The sequence below is a fragment of the Ascaphus truei genome, chromosome 14 (genome assembly GCF_040206685.1).
Source record: "Ascaphus truei isolate aAscTru1 chromosome 14, aAscTru1.hap1, whole genome shotgun sequence".
Taxonomy (NCBI): Eukaryota; Metazoa; Chordata; class Amphibia; order Anura; family Ascaphidae; genus Ascaphus; species Ascaphus truei.
In genome coordinates, this window is record NC_134496.1 from 15,856,166 (window position 1) to 15,881,144 (window position 24,979).

At 48.3% G+C, this 24,979-nt stretch overlaps 1 protein-coding gene across 1 annotated transcript; it reads right to left on the reverse strand.

Annotated features, from left to right (window-relative positions):
- Positions 1 to 13,584: 13,584 nt before the first annotated feature.
- DRAP1 (DR1 associated protein 1) lies at positions 13,585 to 24,540 on the reverse strand. Its single transcript, XM_075569816.1, has 7 exons — positions 24,376 to 24,540; positions 18,168 to 18,240; positions 17,378 to 17,471; positions 16,712 to 16,831; positions 15,898 to 15,988; positions 14,249 to 14,331; positions 13,585 to 13,809 (listed from the first exon to the last, which is right to left on the reverse strand). Exons 1-7 carry the CDS (start codon positions 24,415 to 24,417, stop codon positions 13,683 to 13,685), a joined length of 630 nt encoding a protein of 209 aa, XP_075425931.1. The 5' UTR covers positions 24,418 to 24,540; the 3' UTR covers positions 13,585 to 13,682.
- Positions 24,541 to 24,979: the final 439 nt, after the last annotated feature.

The window sequence follows — 24,979 nt, forward strand, 5'->3', positions numbered from 1 at the left end:
CTCTCTCTCTCTCTGGGCTATGACCCTCTCTCGCTCTCTCTCTCTGGGCTATGACCCTCTCTCGCTCTCTCTCTCTCTGGGATATGACCCTCTCTCTCTCTCTCTCTCTCTGGGATATGACCCTCTCTCTCTCTCTCTCTCTCTCTCTGGGATATGATTCTCTCTCTCTCTCTCTCTCTCTGTGTGGGATATGACCCTCTCTCAGGTCCCTCACTGTCCCGCTGCTATCACACTGCCCTCTCCCCCCTGAATTTCCTCACTCTGGATTTCTCTCCTGTACACGTTCCAGGTGTCTGTGTCCCTGTCTTATTTGTCTCTATCACTCTCCATAAGAAGACTGTCATAAAACACACACACACACACACACACACACACACACACACACACACACACACACACACACACACACACACACACACACACACACACACACACACACACACACACACACACTCCTCTCCTCACTCACACACCCTACTCTCCCTCTCACACACACACACGCCCTCCTCTCCCTCTCACACACACACACACACACACACACCCTACTCTCCCTCTCACATACACACACACACATACACACACATACACACACACACACACACACACACCTCTCCCTCTCACACACACACCCTCCTCTCCCTTTCACACACACACCCTCCTCTCCCTCTCATACACACAAACACACACACACACACACCCCTCCTCTCCCCCCCCCCCCACTCACACATACACATACACACACCCTCCTCTCCCCCTCACACACACACCCTCCTCTCCCTCTGACAATCCTCTCACACACACGCACACAGTCACACACACACCCTCCTCTCCCTCACACACACACACTCCTATCCCACACACAGTCACACACACATACACCCTCCTCTCCCTCACACACATCCTTCTCTCCCTCTCACACACACACACACACACACACACTCCTCTCTCACACACACACCCTCCTCTCCCTCTGTCACACACACACACCCTCCTCTCCCTCTCTCTCTCACACACACACACACACACACTCCTCTCCTTCTCACACACACATCCACACCCTCCTCTCCCACACACACACCATCCTCTCCCTCACACACACACCCTCCTCTCCCTCTGTCACACACTTCTCTCACACACACACCCTCCTCTCCCTCACACACACACGCCCTTCTCTCCCTCTCACACACACACTCCTATCCCACACACACACTCACACTCACAGTCACACACATACACCCTCCTCTCCCTCACACACACCCTTCTCTCCCTCTCACACACACACCCTCCTCTCCCTCTCACACACACACCCTCCTCTCCCTCTGTCACACACACACACACACAACCTCCTCACCCTCTCACACACACACACACCCTCCTCTCCCTCTGTAACACACACACACACACACACACACTCATACTCTCTCTCTGTCCCTCCGTCCTCCTCTTTGTCACTCACTCTAAGAGGACATGACACTATCCTATCTCTGCCCCTCTATCTCCTTAAAAAGGTGCAACAATGCCCCACGCTCTCTCAACTGTGATATTGTCCTGTACTTTTTCTCACTTTCTCCCCCTAGACTGCTGCTACCTTGACCTGAACAGCAGCGTCACAATTATCCAGAAGCCTTTTCGCCTCACTTCAGCCAACAATGGCAGGGGTAAGTCACTTCACCAGCAGTTTCCGGTTCCCTGGTAGTCTAGTGGTGAGGATTCGGCACTCTCACCGCTGTGGTCGGGGTTCAATTCCTGTTCATGGAAATGTCATTTTTTCATCTACTATGTAACTATAGAAGAGAGGCGTCTAAGAGGAAATATGATAACTATATACAAATATATTCGGGGATAAAACAAAGAGCTTTCAAAAGAACTATTCATCCCACGGGCAGTATAAGGCTAAGGCCATACAGACTTCGCCCGTGCGAAGCAGGTGCGTTTTTGGGCCATGGTAGACGCGCCGTGGGGGGCGTGCCTAGGGTCGTCACGGAGCTGGTTCGCCCTCATTGGGTAAACCTCTCTTGTGACCTGCCCTGTCGCGCCGAGAAATCAGTTTCAACTGATTCCTCGCCAACGCGCGCCCCCTACTGCTGCTGTCCACCTGGTCTATGGGCGCGATCAATGCCTTTAGGCAATGTGATCGCGCCTCCGCGCGGTCTGCGGCGGTACGGACCTGCCCTAAAGGACTCGGGGGCATCCCTTAAGGTTGGAGGAAAGGAGATTTCACCAGCAACAAAGGAAAGGGTTCTTTACAGTAAGGGCAGTTACAGTGTGGGATTCATTACCCATGGAGACTGTGATGGCAGATACAATAGATTTGTTCAAAAAAAGGTTGGACATCTTTTTAGATGGGAAAGGTATACAGGGATATACCAAATAAGTATACATGGGAAGGATGCTGATCCAGGGAGTAATCTGATTGCCAATTCTTGGAGTCAGGAAGGAATTTATTTTCCCCCTTATGAGATATTATTGGATGATATGACACTGGTTTTTTTTTTTGCCCTTTGGATCAATATACTGTAAGTACGGATATAGGATAAAGTATCTGCCGTCTACATTTAGCATAGGTTGAACTTGATGGACGCATGTCTTTTTTCAACCTCATCTACTGTGTAACTATGTAACTATGTAACTATGTAATGCTAATTCATGTTCTTACACATATTTCTTTATACATCACTAACACGAGCCGGGTATTATTACACGGACATATAATATATATTTTGTGTCCCTAGAACAAAATATGTCACAAGCCAGATCTCTTTACGGGTAAGTGACACCATGTTATAAACGGCTAAACATGTGTGCGTGTGCGTTCTGGGTACGGAGGTTGCCTTTTCTCCACTTTAATCCAACAAATGTTCCCATTTCTCCCTTCCTCCTTACTTCTGGTGGTTACCGTGGTCATGTAATATCCCTTGGAATCAGCGTGTCACCTTTATCCACAGATGGTCATTTCATCGTAGCGTGTGCATGTATTAACACAGACACAGTGGCACTGACGAGGACACGGAGTAGGTGCCGTGTTGCACAGCTGTAAAGGCCCCGGGTGCCAGACAGTAGGAGAGCAGGGGCAGTAATGTCTGGGGACGGCAGGGGAATGACACTGTCTGGGGACGGCAGGGGAATGACACTGTCTGGGGACGGCAGGGGAATGACACTGTCTGGGGACGGCAGGGGAATGACACTGTCTGGGGACGGCAGGGGAATGACACTGTCTGGGGACGGCAGGGGAATGACACTGTCTGGGGACGGCAGGGGAATGACACTGTCTGGGGACGGCAGGGGAATGACACTGTCTGGGGACGGCAGGGGAATGACACTGTCTGGGGACGGCAGGGGAATGACACTGTCTGGGGACGGCAGGGGAATGACACTGTCTGGGGACGGCAGGGGAATGACACTCTCCTCTCTGCCTTCCAGTTGCTGTGCTGCTGTCTGTCACTGTCCTGTGCATCACTGGAATTGCTTTTATCACTGTTGGTAAGTTATTGAGCCTGATATCTGTGGGGCTGGGCACAGGGGATGTAGAGCCTGTCACCTCATTGTGTTTCCGTTACACAGGGGCTTCCTACATCCATGAGTGCGCCCTGGAGAGACACATTCCTATCTACGTGCTGGTGCAAGGGATCCACTTACTGCTGGTTGGGATCATGCTGGTTCTCATCTTCTCACGTGACAACGTCTTTTTGTTCTTCATCATCTTCGGCACCTTGACCACCTTCTGGTTCTGCTGGCTTATAACGGGTAAGACATACTCCACACAAGTATATAGCGCGGCATGTACATCATTAGCATATAGGGACACTTGGCCTCACTATACAGCGAGGTGTATCCATCACCAGCATATACAGATGCACATCGTTACTATTAAGTGCAGCGTGTTCACTATCACTCTTCTAGGTGACATTACAACAGGTAACAACTTTCTTCTTGTACTGTAGGAAGCATCTGGGTTTTTCAACACTACACCAGCTACCAAGGACAGTGCCACCGGGTCCTGTATCTCTTCGCCTTCTGGACACTCGTTATACAATACATTGGGTTGGGCATCATGTTCTTAGCTTCAATCATATATTGCTGCTTCATCTGTGTCATGCTGTGGGCCTGCGGGGCCGTTAGTGGGTAGGAGACCCAGAGATGAACAAGGCGCTTCTTGACCAAACCAACCTTGGTGAGTGTTGAACGCTTAAGATGATGGCGCTGAGAACGAAGGGTTGGAGACTTGACACTTCCATTTATCTCAAAGAAAAGGCAGCAGGACATTGGATAACAAGTTATTCAAAAGAAAACATTTTTTTGTTGGATGTTCTTGAAGACCTTTACTTCCCATAACCATGCAAGGATCCTACTGATCTTCACAATGTTTTGATCGCTCTTATGGTGCCTACTTAAGGTTGCATGTTCATACACCGTTCTTCCTGCCAAGGCGTCAAGAAAGAAAATGAGATTCGACGAACCTTCATGACCAAACCAAAATTCCTGCTGAGTGTTGAACGCTGAAGATGAAGGCATTGAGAGAAGACTCGGAGACTTATTACAGAAAAAGCAGCCATTATTTGGAAAAGCCATGTTTGGAGTCATGGGTTGAGAGAGAAGGTCAAAAGGATACATCAATGCCTAGATATTCCTAAAGACCAACTTCTCGATACCATTCAGGAATTAAACAGGTCTCATCAATGGTTTGATCTCTTCTTATGGCGTGTATTTGGCTTGCTTGGGGATCAGCATGTCAGAGAGCAGAGATACACAACACCCCGTAAGCTCAAAAGCCACACCCACCACCCCATAAATATTTATGTCAAATAGGAGTGCTGCTGGGTTTGTGATACTGTATAAACAAACCACAGAGCCCAAATGCTGCATCCAACAGGACAAATCATAGTCACATACGTATCTATTCTTGTCTCATAAGTGAGGGTCACTTAGTTCCATTCTTTGGCCAGCGCATTGTAAGCTTGCAGACCCATGCCACGGTGTGCCCCCATTCTGCAAGTCCTAACACGATCTCTGTAAACGTTCTCTTTACCTGTCTGATATGAGGAAGAAGCCTTAATAGACAGGTCATTCACAGCTGCAGATCGGGACTTGCTGTTTAGAGGTGGGAAGGGCGACCTTGGAAACGGGGGGAAGGGGTCAGAGCGGAGAGGTTACGGACCTTCTTGACCAAACCAACCTTTGTGTGACTTGTTGAGAGAGTGCAGATTTGACACTTCCCTGCCTCTCTAATCCCAGATTTGTCAAGTTGCTGCAGGTTAACACAAGTGAGCAGACGTGGACTCCGGCCAGGCGCGTTTACCATAAGGAGCCTAATGCACCTGGGGTTAGACTTCTGAACGAGAAAGGCCATTGTGCACCAAATGGACTGCGTGCGATATTGCTTGCCGTGGATGTTTATTAAAACCTCAGCTTGACCCCCTCCCCCACCCCCCCCCCCCCCCCCCCATAGACCTGCAGACCTTCTAAATGGTCACAAATCAAACTTGTCCATCATGTGAGACTGGAAATCAAGTGTCTTCCCGTCATTCTTGGGATGTCTTGGCTGCAGGATGGTGGGAAACTCGGATTGTGGCGAGCGACCGTGGTCATAATTACACTGCCAAATTACATCATTACACTGAGCTCACATGAAATTCATTGTGTATAAACCAGCTGAACACATAGGATACCCTAGATCAGAGGTGGCCAATTCAAGTCCTCACGAGCCACCAACAGGTATGAGTTTCAGGCTATCCCTGCTTCAGCGCAGGTCGCTCAATTGAAGACTGAGCCACCTGTGCTGAAGCAGGGATATCTTGTAACCTGACCTGTTGGTGGCCCTTGAGGACTGGAGTTGGCCACCCCTGCGCTAAACCTTTCCCCAGCCCCTATTGAGAGCAGCATATGGCTGACCCTAAAGGCACCAACAGAAACGGCATCCGTGGGAGACTCAGCAGCAGAGGTTTTGCAGAACTCAAACGGACACTTGCCCAGCATTGTTGGAGCCATTCAGCAGCCCGGCTGACTCCTTTGGGAAAACTACTGCTCTCATCTGCTCCTGCCGCCAGGGGCCACAGAAGGAGAGAGTCTCAGACTCTACGGTCAGGCAATTATAGTTTTCATTTTCTTACACCCATTAGACAATCAATTTTATTTGCGCTCATATTTTTTGTCCACCTTCTATCCCACCATTGTCATATGTTATTCTGACTCCCCTGGGAGGTGTTAGTATTCATCGTTGTGTTATTTTAATATTCAAAGCTACTTATAAAGTATTTTTTCATCTATTTCTTGCGCCCGTCACGTTCTTTTTTTCTTTCCAGCATGTGGTGTATATTCTGTAGGGAATCTCCGGGTAATATTCAGGGTTAGAAAATTGCGGCTAAATTATGTTAAACATCTAATACTAGGAGACACGTCTCGTGTCGGAGAAAGGCTTGTGTGGCCGAGCGATTTCACTTTACTTCAAATCCTATAGATATTATATGGGATTTTATACGATATAAACATGCTGGCAACACAGCCATAGGTATTTAAAAAGAAATACCCTTTCAGGGTCATAAAAAATGCATTTCATATATTAACATATCCAAGCCCTAAATGGCAATCTCAAAAAGGACTATGAAACGGAGAGGTCACGTCAGGGTGAGGCTAGTGATCTCAGGAATGTAATATCTACGAGATAGTGCCTACCCACACTACTTCACCTGGTGCCAGATATACCAAGCGTATGGTGAATAAGGCCAACCAAAACGCCTAAGGGCTGCACAGACGTACCAGAATAATGAAACATCAGTCCTGTATTGTACATGGATCCAACTGATAACTGGTGCAGAGGGGAGCACAAGTTAACATCTACACTATGAGGAGATAGACCAACCATCTCAATACTTAAACCATAGGATACCTGACTAGAGCAATGGGAAGCTGAAACTAATAGGAATTTCACAGTATGTCCAACATGGGCTATGGGAACCTGCATACATGACAGGGGAATGATGGGTCCAAAAATAACATGAAGCTGATCAGTGGAGCAATACACTATCACTGGTTTTTCTAGCGCATGCATTCATCCGTTCCATGGTTGGTGTATGCATGTCTTTTGCCAAACAGCAAGAAAAACAAAAGCTGTGCGGTGCTCCAACATAAATCAATGGCCATATAAGCCCATGACAGAATAAGTACTGTGCGTTATATCCTTGAAGTATCCCACATGAATGAAATGATAAGAACACCAACATCCACTATAAATTCGAATAGCTGGATAGAGTTCCACTTCTTGAATAGTGAGAACTCTCACTGGCTAGTGTCCAGGCATAAAGGCCTCGGTGTGGATAAATGGGTGTAAGAAAGTAGAATAACTCACATATGCTGGGTCTTGGGTGGGATGTACCTCGGCAGGCGTGTGCTTCCGGTACTCCGCAGGAGCCAAACGAGCAGGTAAGGAGAATTGGAGCACTACTTAGAACAGTAGAAAAAACTGCAGGAGAGTGGGTCCCATAATAAAAACATTTAATGGATCAGTGCATAGCTGCAAAACGAGTCCAAAGGCCACCACCAACGCGTTTTGAGCTACAAGCTCTTTTTCAAACAGCATCATGAACATATTATATATATAGTACATAGTATGTATTGCCAAACAGCATCATGTACATATTATATATATATAGCACATATATATAGTACATAGTATATATTGCCAAACAGCATCATGTACATATTATATATATAGTACATAGTATGTATTGCCAAACAGCATCATGTACATATTATATATATAGTGCATAGTATGTATTGCCAAACAGCATCATGTACATATTATATATATAGTACATAGTATATATTGCCAAACAGCATCATGTACATATTATATATATAGTACATAGTATATATTGCCAAACAGCATCATGTACATACTGTCTGTAAACATAAGTACAATCTATAGCAGGGGTGCGCAAACTATTCACGCTGTGCCCCCCTTCCTGATCCCCTGTTGCTTGCGCCCCCGCTACCATGCTTCCCAGCGTGCGGAGGTCATATGACGCTATGCCATGACCCCGCCGCGCCATCACCCCGCCGCGTCACACACCCGGCTGAATCAAGGTAAGTAGAGGTTGCAGAGGCTTCATGCGATCCCCCGGCATTAACTGCGCCCCCCAGACAAACCTCTCACCCCCCCCCCCGGGGAGCATGCCCCCCAGTGTGTGCACCGCTGATCTATAGCGCTCACAATTATCTGTAGCCAGAAACTGTTAGATCTATCAGCGGTTCTGTGGTAAATAAGCGATTTCTCCGCTCTGTTATGATCAGGTGGCAAAATAAGCCAATAGGGAGCCGACAGGAACGTATCCATGACAACGATGAATGTAAACACCATGCCAGTGAGAACATGGATAATCACTAAAACCAATCCACAGTACCAGCGATGTCACATGATCATTAGAACCAGTAAAGGACTTGTTTGGTCCGTTCCCTTGACAACGCGAGGCGCCATCATGCAAGCCGGGACAATAAACCAATCCATGGCTTCACTCAAGTCAGATGAGGAATAAGAACCAATGACAGATTAGCTGGGTCCGCTCCCGTGACAACGCAACGTGTCATCATGACGCTGCAGGAACAAGCCAATGAACAAAAGGCATTTATCTGTATCCACAGTAATGGCGCCTTATACAAAGTACTCTACCACACTCCAGAACTTGCCCCCGATGAAGCCAACCGATGAAGCCAACCCGGTGAAACGTACGGAGGTTACGTCAGGCGTCACTCCCTGGTGGCACCGGCTTAGGCCGCGCTTATAGTGCTGGCGACGCGACTGACGTCACCGTCGCCACCAGCGAAAGTTATAATTTGATGCGACGTCGCTGGCGACAAGGCCAGTGACGTCACTAAAAGGGGCGGGCCGCGCAGTCTGATTGGTTTAGAGACAGTCACAGGTGGCGACTGTCTCTAAAAAAATCTAATTTATCCGGCTTCAAAATGTTTGGTTGCTCCGTCGCCCTTACTATAAGCGCTTGCGACGGAGTCAATGTATTTGTTTCGGAGCAACGTCGCGTCGCCGTCGCAAGGCACTATAAGCGCAGCCTTAGGCTACGCTTATAGTGCCGGCGACGTCAGGCTGCGGTTGCTGGAAAAATCTAATTGAGATGACTTCCGGCGATCGCAACCAACCCGTCGCGCCGCACTTACTATAAGCTCACGTGACGGAGGCAATGCATTTCTTTTGACGCGACGTCGCGTCACTGTCCTATAAGTGCACCCTTAGCCGGAGAGGCGGCTGCGGTTAGTCAGAGCGCTTAAGGAACCTTCATTCGTGGGAAGCATAACGCTGACTGAATAGAATATATATTTAACATAGCAGTTTCTTCTAAATATGTATGTGGTAAATATCATCCACTATACTAAAATATCACTACAGGCTAAGACGTTCTGTATTGCAGAACTCATAGACCTGGAAGATATATGTATCAAGTATAAGTCATTCCATTGAATCTATAAAGATAATTGCAGGAACATCACGGGTTCAATGTCAACAGAACCTATAAATCTGGCCAACGAAACAACTGAAGGACAAAGAATCCGACTGATCGGCGCTACCCAAACAGTTACAACTGGCATAGCAGCAGCAGCAGCAGCAGCAGCAGCAGCACCTAGTGGTGTAATACATGAAGACAAAAGGTGTATGCTAGACTATTAGTGTACATTAGAACCGGTCACATGACAGATCGCACGTGTTCCCTTTAAACCCTAAGTGTTTGATGAATCAGCATTTCCAAAACTGAAGGAGTATTGTTTTGTAACACCACTTTTCCAATGCTCCATTTTCTATTACAATGTTCATATTTGTATCTCAGGTACCCTGCAAGGGAGTAATCTTACATTGTGTCATTTTTATCCGGTCGCATTAAGGACTGTATTGTAAATAATTATTAGTATGGCGAATCAGCTTTTCACATTCAACATCCAAGTTTCTATCCGAACCAATAGGAGGAGGTTTGAGACTTTATGACGTGGAGGTAGGGTAGATCGAATTAGGCTGCGGTCCCAGTCACCGCCACAGCGCACGGCTCGGCGTGCGCTGTGCTATCAAGCCCCGCCCCCCCAGTCCGGCCGGTCCCAGTCCCTACCTTGTCGCGCACCTTTCCCCAGCGGTGCGCGACAGGTTTTCAGGGAGGCAGGGGAATTTGACCTCGACATCTGCGACTGGGGCGTGGCCACGCCCCCGCCGGCGGTTCAGCCAATAAGGGCGAACCAGCCGCGGGACGTCATGGCCACGCCCACGCAAACCCACAGCCACGCCCCCTCCCGTCGCAAACCTTCCCTCTCCCCCCAGACCGCAGATCGCGGTGTAGCGCTGTGCACGCGCCGCCCCCCGCCGGGTGTGCGTGCCACAGTGAAGACTGGGGACTCAGCCTTACACGCCTGACGAAGCTAGATTGACACTAGCGAAGCGCGTAGAGTGAATAGAGGAGGAGGAGGGAGCCGACGTGACCGGAGAATAGTGACGTCAGAGCACCGCGGCGAGCAGACTGCCATTCCCAGCGGCGGCTACCGGGAGAGACACGAGGCGAACCCAGGAAGCAGAGCCCCACACCGGTATCCAGCTCCGGATCAAAGAGTGGCTGTGAAACAAATGAGTGCCCATTCAGAGGGATTTTATTGTGTGCATTGTTTATAAAAAGTGTTTATATACTGCACCGTCAGTCCCCCATCTCCTGTCCCTGCCAAGGCTTTACCTGCAACACTCCCCCCATCACCACAGCAGCCAGAGACTACACGGAATCCTGCTAACCTATGGTGTCTGCTGTCTCCAACAACCTCCCTCACCTTCCTTGCAATGTAACAACTGAACTGCTTCTACTCCCAGTATATGAGTCGTACTCTGCAGACTAAGAGCAATACATCATAGAATCTGGTAACCCTAATAAATAACATTTGGGTACATGTCCATTTAACTGCAACAAAAGAGAATTAATATATTTATACCATCAAATATCCTTATTAACTACCTGATACACCCTACAAGTTATTGGGACTGCTTGTGTATTCATCGCCTCACCCACGACACACACAGATCTATTGGGTTCACTAAAGGGATGTTGCTAATTCAATTGTATAACTATAATCATATAATAAGCGATACACCAATACTCTGTCTAACTCCGCATTCACGCCTCTCCTCGGTTTCATTGTTTTTATTAGATTTGGTTCACAGTTCTTTTGCACCAAACTCAACACATTTTTTTTAAATAAATTGAAATAAAATCCGTTTACTTGTCATGCAGGGGGGGTGTGTCGTGTCAGGGCAGCACAAAGGGACTCTTTCTTTCTTACGTCAAGCTCAAACACTAGCAGGACAAGCCGCAGAATATAAAAATCGCACACACTGCGCTTATTGTATTTATTTATAAAATGCTTTACCAGTAAGTAATACAGTGAATTACCGCTCGTTCTCACGCGTGTCCTGGGTACAGAGATATAACAATACATGGTTACATTAAATGAACAGAATATATATATATATATATATATATATATATATATATGTATTTGTGTGTGTGTGTGTGTGTGTGTATATATATATATATATATATATATATATATATATATATATATATATATATATATATATATATATATATATACAGTGTTCGACAAACCTATACATTTGCTCGCCCTGGGCGAGTGGATTTAACCCCCGGGCGAGTAAATATTGGCCCAAGCAGCACACGTTTGGTACTAGGTGGCGAGTAGATTTTTTGGTGATTTGTCATATATATATATATATATATATATATATATACAGTATATATATACAGTATATATATATATATATATATATATATATATATATATAGGCGCTGTGAGAGTCTCCGGTAGATTGTTTTAGGTGTGGGTGCTCGGTAAGAGAAGGAGGAGCGGCCGGATACTTTGCTGAACCTTGGGAATGTGAGCAGTTTTTTGGAGTCAGATCTAAGGGAATAAGTGCTGTGTGTGGTAGGGGTGAGGAGCTTGTGCAGATACAGTAGGTGAGTAGGTTGTCCAGAAAGTATGTAAAGATAGAAAAAATTACTTAAATGATGACCAAGCTAGTTCTTTGAGTATTTCGCAGTGATGTACGTTGCAGTTACATTGGTGGACAAAGCGGCATATTGAGTTGTAGAGGGTGTCTAGTTGTGAAGGTGAGTTTGATGTGCTGTACCATATACTATGTCCCCATAGTCTATAATTGGTATTAGTATCTGCTGTGCGAGGCGCTTTCTGACCAGCGGCCTTGGAAAGGATTTGTTCCTATATAGTACACCCAGTTTGGCATAGGTTTTGGATGTCAGGGTATCAATATGCAACCCGAATGTTAAGTGGGAGTCAAACCATATGCCCAGATATTTTAAACTAGCGACAGGGGCTACGATGGAATTAGAGCTGGTTCTGATCTGTAACTCCTTCATTGGTATCTTTAGAAATGTAACCTTGTTCCCAAATACCGTTTTTACAGTCCTGTCAGTGTTTAAAAACAGTTCGTTTTGGGAAATCCAGTTTTCAAGTCTTGAAAAATCAGATTGAAGTACGTATCCAAGGTCAGATGTTATGGCTGTGTCCATATAGGATTGTGTCATCACCATACATGTGCATTGAAATCCCTTACAAGCTGTAGGTAGATTAGTGAACACTGAGAAGAGTAGGGGCCCCAGAACAGAGCCTTGCAGGACCCCACAGATGATATCCAAGGGGATGGAGTTCGAGCCAAAGAGACACATATTGGGATATACCCGATATATAGGGGTGAAGCCAGTTTAAAGCATATTCCCCTATTCCAGAGCACAGTATGAAAAGCCTTTGCAAAATCTAGGAATATTGCACCAGTGAGTTGTCCCCGTTCCATTCCACTCTGGATAGTATTGGGAGAAGAGAGATTGGCCTGTAGTTTGAAACACTTTTGAAGATTGGGAAAACTCTGGCAGTTTTCCAGGTCTCGGGGATATGGCCTGAAGACAGGATAGAGTTGATTAGGGAGGCACGCGGTTTGGCAATGGCTGGGGCACCAAGTCTTAGGAACTTAGAATGCAGTAAGTCAGGTCCGCATTAGCTGCTTAGTTTTAATGTTAGGAGCACACCCCATAAAGTATTGATTGCAAACACATTGAATGTCAGAGTAATATCCTCCTTAATGATATTACATGGCTGTTGATGGCTAGAAGGGTGGAATATATGGACATCTTTCCAGAAACGACACGGATTTGATGGATTTAGGTGAAGATTGTCAGAGTAATATTGGGGTTTTGTGGGGTCTTGTCCCTAAAGGACGATAAGAAAGTTGCAGCGATCTGGATTAGAGTTTCTTTGGGTGTCCTCAACAGTGGCCATATTTAAAAAAAGATTAGGGACCGCTGGAGGGTTTGACAGCAAAGTTTGTAGTTGGGGTGAAAAAGAAAAAAGGGTAGATTTCTACAGGGGATTTAACTAAATACATCTTTAATTTTTAAGGGAGCGACGCTCTGCGGGACTCCCTCCCGAATAAACAGTCCCTCTCGTTTGTGGGGTTTTTATTTTTATTTTTTAAACATCCACCTCTTTTTTTTTTTTTTTAATAAATTTAAGAACACATTCACCCCCCCCCCCCACCCCACCCCCCACGTTAAAATCAAAATAAAAGAACGGAAAAAGAGAAGCAGATAAACGGAATTTAAATGGGTCCCGAGCGTTGGCTACGAGTCGTAATCGTCCTCCTCGCAGCCTGTGGGCGGAAGCGGAGTAGGCATGGCGGGCACAGCAGCGGGTAACGGGGGCAGAGCAGAACCAGAGTGAAAATGGAGAAAGGAAGGAGCCGGGGGGCTGGGGAAGGGAAGGAGACAAAAAAGGGGGAGGAGTGGAGAGAGGGAGGCAAAGCGAGAGGAAGGGGGGGGGGGGAAGAGAACAGGGAGGCAAAGCAAGAGGAGGGGGGGGGGGGGAAAGAGAACAGGGAGGCAAAGCGAGAGGAAGGGGGGGGGAAGAGAACGGAGGCAAAGCGAGAGGAAGGGGGGGGGAAGAGAACGGAGGCAAAGCGAGAGGAAGGGGGGGAGAAGAGGGAGGCAAAGCGAGAGGAAGAGGGGGAGGGAGAGGGAGGCAAAGCGAGAGGGAAGAAAAAAAAAAAAGTTAGAACAATATGAAATGTCTCATCGCCCTCTCCTTAATCTATATCCCCCACCTCATTATCTTTGTCTAAATTATTGTTACATTCCCTCTGTTATATAGATGTAACAGCAATATCTCTGATAGATCTATAGAAGCATACCTCTGAAACGTAATGTGCGATTGGTTGGTTGGGGTGGAACACATCTCCTCCTCCCCATCTGTTTCTGTACCCTCAGAATAATCCTGTCAGAAGCACACGATACAGACCATCACTGCACAATATCCATAGGCATACAGGCATATACAGGTGTAATACATACACAGACCACAGGGTGTCACTGCATGATACCCATAGGGAATATACAGGTAATACACACAGTGTCACCGTCACTGCATGATACTCATAGGGAATATACAGGTAATACACACAGTGTCACCGTCACTGCATGATACCCATAGGGAATATACAGGTAATACACACAGTGACCACAGGGTGTCAGTGCATGATACCCATAGGGAATATACAGGTAATACACACAGTGTCACCGTCACTGCATGATACCCATAGGGAATATACAGGTAATACACACAGTGACCACAGGGTGTCAGTGCATGATACCCATAGGGAATATACAGGTAATACACACAGTGACCACAGGGTGTCACTGCATGATATCCATAGGGAATATACAGGTAATACACACAGTGACCACAGGGTGTCAGTGCATGATACCCATAGGGAATATACAGGTAATACACACAGTGACCACAGGGTGTCACTGCATGATATCCATAGGGAATATACAGGTAATACACACAGTGTCACCGTCACTGCATGATACCCATAGGGAATATACAGGTAATACACAGTGTCACCGTCACTGCATGATACCCATAGGGAATATACAGGTAATACACACAGTGTCACCGTCACTGCATGATACCCATAGGGAATATACAGGTAATACACACAGTGTCACCGTCACTGCATGATACCCATAGGGAATATACAGGTAATACACACAGTGTCACCGTCACTGCATGATACCCATAGGGCATATACAGGTAATACACACAGTGACCACAGGGTGTCACTGCATGATACCCATAGGGAATATACAGGTAATACACACAGTGACCACAGGGTGTCACTGCATGATACCCATAGGGAATATACAGGTAATACACACAGTGTCACCGTCACTGCATGATACCCATAGGGAATATACAGGTAATACACACAGTGTCACCGTCACTGCATGATACCCATAGGGAATATACAGGTAATACACACAGTGTCACCGTCACTGCATGATACCCATAGGGAATATACAGGTAATACACACAGTGACCACAGGGTGTCAGTGCATGATACCCATAGGGCAGTGATTCCCAAGAGTAGGTTTGTGAGGAATCTTCAAGGGGTTTGCCCAAGAAAATGTGTAATGCCGGATAGCGGGCCATATAGCGGGCCGTATAGCGGGTTCCTACGCCAGTCCCAAACTGTACAACAGTGGGTGGTACAGCTGTCAATTACTGCATCAGCTTCCTTGAGTCAGCCGCTGCAAGGCATTGTGGGGCGTGCTTTTACAAGCTCCCGCAATGGGATGCCCGCCACGAGCTCAGGACACGGGACTGCCCGCGATTCAACACGTTTGTAAGATTTGGGTGAAATGGGCGGAAGATTTATTAATATGGGGTTCGGGAACAAAAGTTTCCTAGCAGGGGGGAGTCACAGTGTAAAAACTGTACAGACTAGTGCCACAGGGAACACCCCTGACGCACGCACACACACAAGCACGCACACACCTCTTGCTCCGATTCCGTCTCCGATTGCTTCTTATCTTTCCCCTTTATGGATGATCCTCCGTTCTTCCGACTGCTGCCTGGTTTCCGACCCCTATTGGAGTAACAGACAAGATTTTGGCAGAGTCAGACTCATAGCTCCCTTCTGTCTGTGTCACTGTGTCACCCTGCGGGGGGAGGGACAGACTCATAGCTCCCTTCTGTCTGTGTCACTGTGTCACCCTGCGGGGGGAGGGACAGACTCATAGCTCCCTTCTGTCTGTGTCACTCTGCGGGGGGGCGGGACAGACTCATAGCTCCCTTTTGTCTGTGTCTCTGTGTCACCCTGCGGGGGAGGGACAGACTCATAGCTCCCTTTTGTCTGTGTCACTGTGTCACCCTGCGGGGGAGGGACAGACTCATAGCTCCCTTCTGTCTGTGTCACCCTGTGGGGGGAGGGACAGACTCATAGCTCCCTTCTGTCTGTGTCACTGTGTCACCCTGCGGGGGGAGGGACAGACTCATAGCCCCCTTCTGTCTGTGTCACTGTGTCACCCTGCGGGGGGAGGGACAGACTCATAGCTTCCTTCTGTCTGTGTCACTGTGTCACCCTGCGGGGGGAGGGACACTCATAGCTCCCTTCTGTCTGTGTCACTGTGTCACCCTGCGGGTTATGGACAGACTCATAGCTCCCTTCTGTCTGTGTCACTGTGTCACCCTGCGGGGGAAGGGATAGACTCATAGCTCCCTTCTGTCTGTGTCACTGTGTCACCCTGCGGGGGGAGGGACAGACTCATAGCACCCTTCTGTCTGTGTCACTGTCACCCCGTGGCCTCACCTCCGTGACACCCTCTCCCCCTCTGTGTGATTATCCTCGGCCTCTCCCTGCATATCGGGGACGGCGGCAACAAGATCCTTCAGAAAGTCAAACTGCTGCTCAAGCTCAATACACTGCTTCCTGTGAGTGGAGATGGAAGGAGTGAGTGAGAGAAAGAAGAAGGGGGGGGAGGGAGGAGGAGAGTGTGAAAGAAGGGGGGGGAGGGAGGAGGAGAGTGTGAAAGAAGGGGGGGGGGAGGAGGAGAGTGTGAAAAAAGGGGGGAGGGAGGAGGAGAGTGTGAAAGAAGGGGGGGGGAAGGAGGAGAGTGTGAAAGAAGGGGGGGAGGGAGGAGAGTGTGAAAAAAGGGGGGGAGGGAGGAGCAGAGTGTGAAAAAGGGGGGGTGGAGGGAGGAGGAGAGTGAAAGAAGGGGGGGGAGGGAGGAGGAGAGTGTGAAAGAAGGGGGGGAGGGAGGAGGAGAGTGTGAAAGAAGGGGGGGAGTAGAGTGAACGATGGGGGGGAGGAGGAGGAGTGTATGAAAGAAGGGGGGAGGGAGTGTGAACGATGGGGGGGGAGGAGGAGGAGTGTGAAAGAAGGGGGGAGGAGTGTGAAAGAAGGGGGGAGGAGTGTGAAAGAAGGGGGGAGGAGAGTGTGAAAGAAGGGGGGGGATAGGAGGAGAGACTCACTCACAGGTGCGACGTAGTCATCGTTTTGGCACTGCGAGACTGTGTCACCTGACAGGCCTTCGTCAGGAGCGACTCAAGGAACAGTTCCAGTGCACGAGCTTAGAGAAAGTCAAGGGGATTATATACACACAGCTAGAAATAGTGTATATATACACAGTGCGTGCACAATGCATCTCAGAGTGCATGTATACAGAGCTGGAGAGTATACTGTATATATCACGACAACTGTATGTGGGCGCACACACACAAACGCTCTGCACCCCACTCACCGACTCCTGTACCCCAACAGTGACCTTTCCCCCCCGACACACCCACCCCCCCCTCTCCTTTCCCCCCGGAGGAGGGGGGGGGGGAAAGGGGGAGACAGTGACACACACAGTTACCATGTCGAGTACCTTCAAAACACGGTAAGCGTTTAACATGGATAAATGTTTTGGTACCCGTGAAAATATAGATAATCACAATATGCGCACACGCCATATAACACACGCCACATAACACACGCCAGGTGAAAAGTCTACCCTTGAAAATTGGTCTCGCAGGGCTTAGTATTGAGAAGCAGCACTTTAACCGTTACACGGCGCTCATGTGTAAGAGGATACAGATTATCCCATGTAACCTTTACACGGCGCTCATGTGTAAGAGGATACAGATTATCCCATGTAACCGTTACACGGCACACGTATGTAAAAGGATACAGCTTATCCCGTGTAACCGTTACACGGCACACGTATGTAAAAGGATACAGATTATCCCATGTAACCGTTACACGGCACACGTATGTAAAAGGATACAGATTATCACAGGAACGGCAGCTGCAACTTTCCCGATTTCTTCATCCGTCTGCATAATCTTCTTAATCCTCGCCTTAAAATAGAGGAAGAACCAGGTATAAACGTGGGGTGCAGGTATAAACGTGGGGTGCAGGTATAAACGTGGGGTGCTGGAGGAGTGGAGCACCCCTGCATTGCCGCGCCTCAGAGACACGCAGACACCGATATAGGCATAGCGGTATGAACACATATACAGATTTACATGCACAGCTACACCAATATAGCCAGATAGACTTTCATGTAGATGCACACACAATAAATATAGTTACAAAAAAACACATGTTCCTTATGCACAAATATAGGCTCTTTTAGCAGGAAGTTATCCAGCTGTTACTGCCTAAAATAACGCACATTAAATATAAATCCGGAACAGCGCATCAATGAGGCAGTAAAGAAAATGTATGAGTTTTCATGCTCGTCATCACCATGCAATACCTGGAAATAGCGCGCTACAGGCCAAACAGCGCACACCCGTACCCCCACCCCACCCACCCCAGCCTGTATCTGGCCGATGTATAACATGAGCATATAGGCCAAACAGCGCACACCCGTACCCCCACCCCCCCCACCCCAGCCTGTATCTGGCCGATGTATAACATGAGCATATAGGCCAAACAGCACACACCCGTACCCCCCCCCCCCCACCCCAGCCTGTATCTGGCCGATGTATAACATGAGCATATAGGCCAAACAGCGCACACCCGTACCCCCACCCCACCCACCCCAGCCTGTATCTGGCCGATGTATAACATGAGCATATAGGCCAAACAGCGCACACCCGTACCCCCACCCCACCCACCCCAGCCTGTATCTGGCCGATGTATAACATGAGCATATAGGCCAAACAGCGCACACCCGTACCCCCACCCCACCCACCCCAGCCTGTATCTGGCCGATGTATAACATGAGCATATAGGCCAAACAGCGCACACCCGTACCCCCACCCCACCCACCCCAGCCTGTATCTGGCCGATGTATAACATGAGCATATAGGCCAAACAGCGCACACCCGTACCCCCACCCCACCCACCCCAGCCTGTATCTGGCCGATGTATAACATAAGCATATAGGCCAAACAGCACACACCCGTACCCCCCACCCCACCCACCCCAGCCTGTATCTGGCCGATGTATAACATGAGCATATAGGCCAAACAGCGCACACCCGTACCCCCACCCCACCCACCCCAGCCTGTATCTGGCCGATGTATAACATAAGCATATAGGCCAAACAGCGCACACCCGTACCCCCACCCCACCCACCCCAGCCTGTATCTGGCCGATGTATAACATGAGCATATAGGCCAAACAGCGCACACCCGTACCCCCACCCCACCCACCCCAGCCTGTATCTGGCCGATGTATAACATAAGCATATAGGCCAAACAGCGCACACCCGTACCCCCCACCCCACCCACCCCAGCCTGTATCTGGCCGATGTATAACATGAGCATATAGGCCAAACAGCACACACCCGTACCCCCACCCCACCCACCCCAGCCTGTATCTGGCCGATGTATAACATGAGCATATAGGCCAAACAGCGCACACCCGTACCCCCACCCCACCCACCCCAGCCTGTATCTGGCCGATGTTTAACATGAGCATATAGGCCAAATAGTCTAAGCCAACCAGGAATAGGTGAGGAAGATGTGTCACGCAATCCTAGGAGCCCTCAATGGCCATAACGAGCTGACCATTAAGGACTACTGCGGGGTTAGTACCTTCCTTACACTGAGCCACATGCCCCCTCCCTTTGCCTACCTGAGGCCTGATCCCCAGGGGCGCGTGCGCCACACACCACAGCCCTCTATGGGGCAGGCCCCAGTGGGCGTGTGTATATGGGCGCGCAAAAGCGCGGTGACGCGCACGCTGGCAGGGAAGACAAGACAGCCGTCTTCCCGTGACGCATTCACGTGCTTGGCGGGCAGCCAGCAGACCGCCGCTGCAGTCTGTGACACTCCGCCAGGACCGCCGCGTGCAGCAGTGACTGGGGCCGTAGAAGCCAGTAAGGTATTGCTGTACTAACGGCTAAGGCCAGGTCCCCAGTGCCTGCTGCAGGGAGAAGAACCGCCCCTCGTGGTGCCGGGCCCGCTAGCCGCCTTCGTCGCCGCGCAGCCAGATTTTTCTGAAGATAGTAAAATTCTCTTCAGAACTGGTCAGAGCGCTGGCCACGCCCCCCGGCGGTTCAGCCAATGAGGGCAAACTTGCTGGGTGATGTCATGGCCACGCCCCCCCCCCTCAGCTCTGCACAGACCGGGGATCACAGCTGAACGCGCCGCCAGCCTGGCAGGCGCGCGTGTAGCGCCGATACCAGGCCATAGCTTAAGGCAAGCAATGGGTTAAACACATATAACCCTCAATCTGGGGCGGGGGGGGGAGGGCTACACCATCACCCACCCAACAGCCTCTATAGCAGAGGTGGCCAACTCCTGTCTTTAAGGGCCACCAACAAGTCAGGTTTTAAGGATATCCCTGCTCAGGGTGGCTCAGTGGTGCTGAAGCAGGGATATCCTGAAAACCTGACCGGTTGGTGGCCTTTGAGGACTGGAGTTTGCCACCCCTGCTCTATAGGAAAGTCCAACAACCTTATTAGCCAAAAAGGTAGCGAGGCCGGTAAATAAATACTGAAGTTAGAAACAAATACAAAACCACTAAAACATGGATGCATACACCCGCCAGCCCAATGCCACTGAGGTTACCTGGACCTGAGAGAGCCTGGGCAGCCAGATTGGCAATAAATGGATCAAATAAAAATCACTCACCCCATCCTCTTCAGGGTCTTTAACTACCCAGAGCCAATCCATACAAGGAAAGATGCCCAACCATAAACAAGGAAAAAAAGCTCATCGTGCCCTATTCGCAGTCCAGGTCCACCCGCTGGCGTGGAGACCCGGTTCCACTCCCACCCGCTGGCGTGGAGACCCGGTTCCACTCCCACCCGCTGGCGTGGAGACCCGGTTCCACTCCCACCCGCTGGCGTGGAGACCCGGTTCCACTCCCACCCGCTGGCCTGGAGACCCGGTTCCACTCCCATCCGCTGGCCTGGAGACCCGGTTCCACTCCCACCCGCTGGCCTGGAGACCCGGTTCCACTCCCATCCGCTGGCCTGGAGACCCGGTTCCACTCCCATCCGCTGGCCTGGAGACCCGGTTCCACTGCCACCCGCTGGCCTGGAGACCCGGTTCCACTGCCACCCGCTGGCCTGGAGACCCGGTTCCACTCCCATCCGCTGGCCTGGAGACCCGGTTCCACTCCCACCCGCTGGCCTGGAGACCCGGTTCCACTCCCACCCGCTGGCCTGGAGACCCGGTTCCACTCCCACCCGCTGGCCTGGAGACCCGGTTCCACTCCCACCCGCTGGCCTGGAGACCCGGTTCCACTCCCATCCGCTGGCCTGGAGACCCGGTTCCACTCCCACCCGCTGGCCTGGAGACCCGGTTCCACTCCCATCCACTGGCGTGGAGACCCGGTTCCACTCCCATCCGCTGGCGTGGAGACCCGGTTCCACTCCCATCCACTGGCGTGGAGACCCGGTTCCACTCCCATCCACTGGCCTGGAGACCCGGTTCCACTCCCATCCACTGGCCTGGAGACCCGGTTCCACTCCTGCGTCAAGAATCTTCAGTGAGTATTTCTTGTAAATATTCTGTTCTTCTTGAAGGGCCGGATGTGCCCTCCAGGTCGACTTAGGGTTAATGAGCCCTCATGTGCATGCATGTACCAGCAAGACCAAGGAGATGATCAAACGTGTCAACTGTACAAAGATCAAAATAAAGGGAATAGAACAAGAAGTATTTTCACCTTGTCCGGCAAGTATCAATAGATGGGAACCTGCCGAATAAAGTCAATAGAACAAGAAAGATGGAGCACATTTGGGGAATTTAAAAAGAAAAAGAAAAGAGAACAAGAAGAAGAGGAAAATGTTCATGGTGCCTCAAGAGGAAAGTATTCTACCCATGCTCATATATGGATGTAAAACTTGGATCCCAAGTCTGTGACATATCACAAGGGTTACAAATGTAAATGGCGGTGGGACAGACGTATCGCTAGAAGAAATGACCATTGTTGAACAAAAGATGCTACTGGTTTCTAAGGAATATCAAAAAAAACCAAGATGACCAAAAGTAAGATGGGACGATGAAATTAGGACATTTATTGGAGCAACTTGAGCTAAAGTGTGTGGAGTACCTCAGGGATCGGTACTGCGACCCCTGCTTTTTAACTTGTTTTTAACCTTGAGGTTGGGATCGAGAGCAAAGTCTCCATCTTTGCTGATGACACTAAATTGTGTAGGGTAGTAGAATCAGAGCAGGGTGTAATTTCTCTCCAGAAGGACTTGGAGAGACTGGAAACTAGGCAGGTAAATGGCAGATGAGGTTTAATACAGATAAATGTAAGGTTATGCATTTGGGAAACAAGAACAAACAGGCAACTTACAAATTGGGATAAATTGGGGGAATCCTTGATGGAGAAGGATTTAGGAGTGCTTGTAGACAGCAGGCTTAGCAATAGTGCCCAAAGTCATGCAGTAGCTGCAAAGGCAAATAAGATCTTATCTTGCATTAAACAGGGAATGGTTGGAAGGGAAGTAAACATAATTATACCCCTTTATAAAAAGTGTTAGTAAGACCACACCTTGAATATGGAGTACAATTTTGGGCACCAGTCCTTAGAAAAGACATTGTGGATGGATAATCTGATTTATGAGGAGAGGCTACATAAATTAGATTTGTTTACATTGGAAAATGAGTCTAAGAGGGGATATGAACTATATACAGTACAAATATATTCAGGACAGTACAAGGAGTTTTCAAAAGAACTATTCATCCCACGGGCAGTACAAAGGACACGGGCCATCCCTTAAGGTTGGAGGAAAGGAGATTTCACCAGCAAAAAAGGAAAGGGTTCTTTACAGTAAGAGCAGTTAAAATGTGGAATTCATTACCCAGGAGACTGTGATGGCAGATACAAAAGATATCTTAAAAAAAAGGTTGGACATCTTTTTAGAAAGGAACGGTATACAGGGATATACCTAATAAGTAAACATGGGAAGGATGTTGATCCAGGGAGTAATCTGATTGCCAATATTTGGAGTCGGGAAGGAATTTATTTCCCTCTTATGATATATCATTGGATGATATGACACTGGAGTTTTTTGTTTGCCTTCCTCTGGATCAATATAATGCAAGTACATATATAGGATAAGAATCTGTCATCTAAATTTAGCATAGGTTGAACTTGATGGACGTATGTCTTTTTTCAACCTCACCTACTATGCAACGTGGAGAAGTGTTTGTAATTTTCAATATTTTGTTCATTTCTACAGAATTTTGGGGGGTAAATTGGCCTACAGTTCAAATAGCCATTTTTGTCTAACAGGGCTGTTAACCTCCCCCATATATAAATGTCTGGATGTTGGGACCGGGGGAATAGCAGGTAGGTGGTAGAGGTTACCGCATTATATTACCAGTTAGTAGCCTCTTAGGTAGGCATGGGATATAGGACAGGTGGTTTAAGGTATTAACCACTTTGGTGCCTGTGGTATACAATGGTATCATCAGACATTAAAGCAATGGTAGTAATAAGAGATAGCCCTCCCCAATTGCAGACAGTTGTAATCAACTCATTTAAAAATCAGTGCACTTAATTACCAAATATCTCATTATCATCGCATCCAGTAAATGTGTAGCACAGTGTCAATAACTTAGGTGAGAACATTAATAATATACACTCTGAACCGAGAGCGATATGACCTCCAATATAACAGTCTGAGGACTCAGTGTGATCAGGGTGACACATATAGGAAGATATGTAATATATACATACATATATATATATATATACACACACACACACACACACACACACACACATATTAGTAAAACGTTAAATAGAAAGATTACACAGACATGGGAGGCGTGCAGAAAAATGTAGGGGAGCAAAGGATAAAACCAGGGTGCAAGTGTCAGAAGTGGGGTAATAAGGCGATGGGGGGTGACAGCAAAGATGGTGAGGGAGGTGGGACTCCCAGTGGGAAGTGGGGGTCCCGGGAGGGGGTGAGGTGGTGGGACCGGGAGCGGAGGAGGTAGTGGGTCCGGGGTGGTGCCGTCAGGAAAGTCCGAGGCATCATGGAAAGAAGGGGGAAACAGACAAGGCCGCGGACCCACCGGTGGGAAGCGAGCATTGTACTTCTTCTTCTTGCTCGGCATCGCCTGGAGACCAGCGGTAGCGGGCGATAAACCCGGAGACCGGAGGAGCAAAGCAAAGACCCGAGACCAGCAGCAGCCGCCGGGAGACTCTGTGTGTGCGTGTCCACCGAGCGGAGTGTTAATAAAGCTAATTCCATTCAGAGAGAAAAAAAAAACCACTTGTACTGCATAGTGCGCCGTGTATCAGCGCCCCATTATCAATAAAGTTATTGGGGAAAAAAACACGATCACAGTGTATATATATTATTCTTGGTCACAATGTATATATATTATACTTGGTCACAATGTATTTATATTATTCTTGGTCACAATGTATATATATTATACTTGGTCACAATGTATTTATATTATTCTTGGTCACAATGTATATATATTATACTTGGTCACAATGTATTTATATTATTCTTGGTCACAATGTATATATATTATACTTGGTCACAATGTATTTATATTATTCTTGGTCACAATGTATATATATTATACTTGGTCACAATGTATATATATTAATCTTGGTCACAATGTATATATATATTATTCTTGGTCACAGTGTATATATATTCTT

Excerpts from the sequence above, each read along its gene's own strand:
- DRAP1 (XM_075569816.1), bottom strand. The coding sequence starts at position 24,417 with ATGCCGAGCAAGAAGAAGAAGTACAATGCTCGCTTCCCACCG. Across the intron at positions 18,241-24,375 it reads ACAATGCTCGCTTCCCACCG|GCGAGGATTAAGAAGATTAT; the intron begins GTGGGTCCGCGG and ends CTCTATTTTAAG. Across the intron at positions 17,472-18,167 it reads TGCCGTTCCTGTGATAATCT|CTCGTGCACTGGAACTGTTC; the intron begins GTATCCTTTTAC and ends ACTTTCTCTAAG.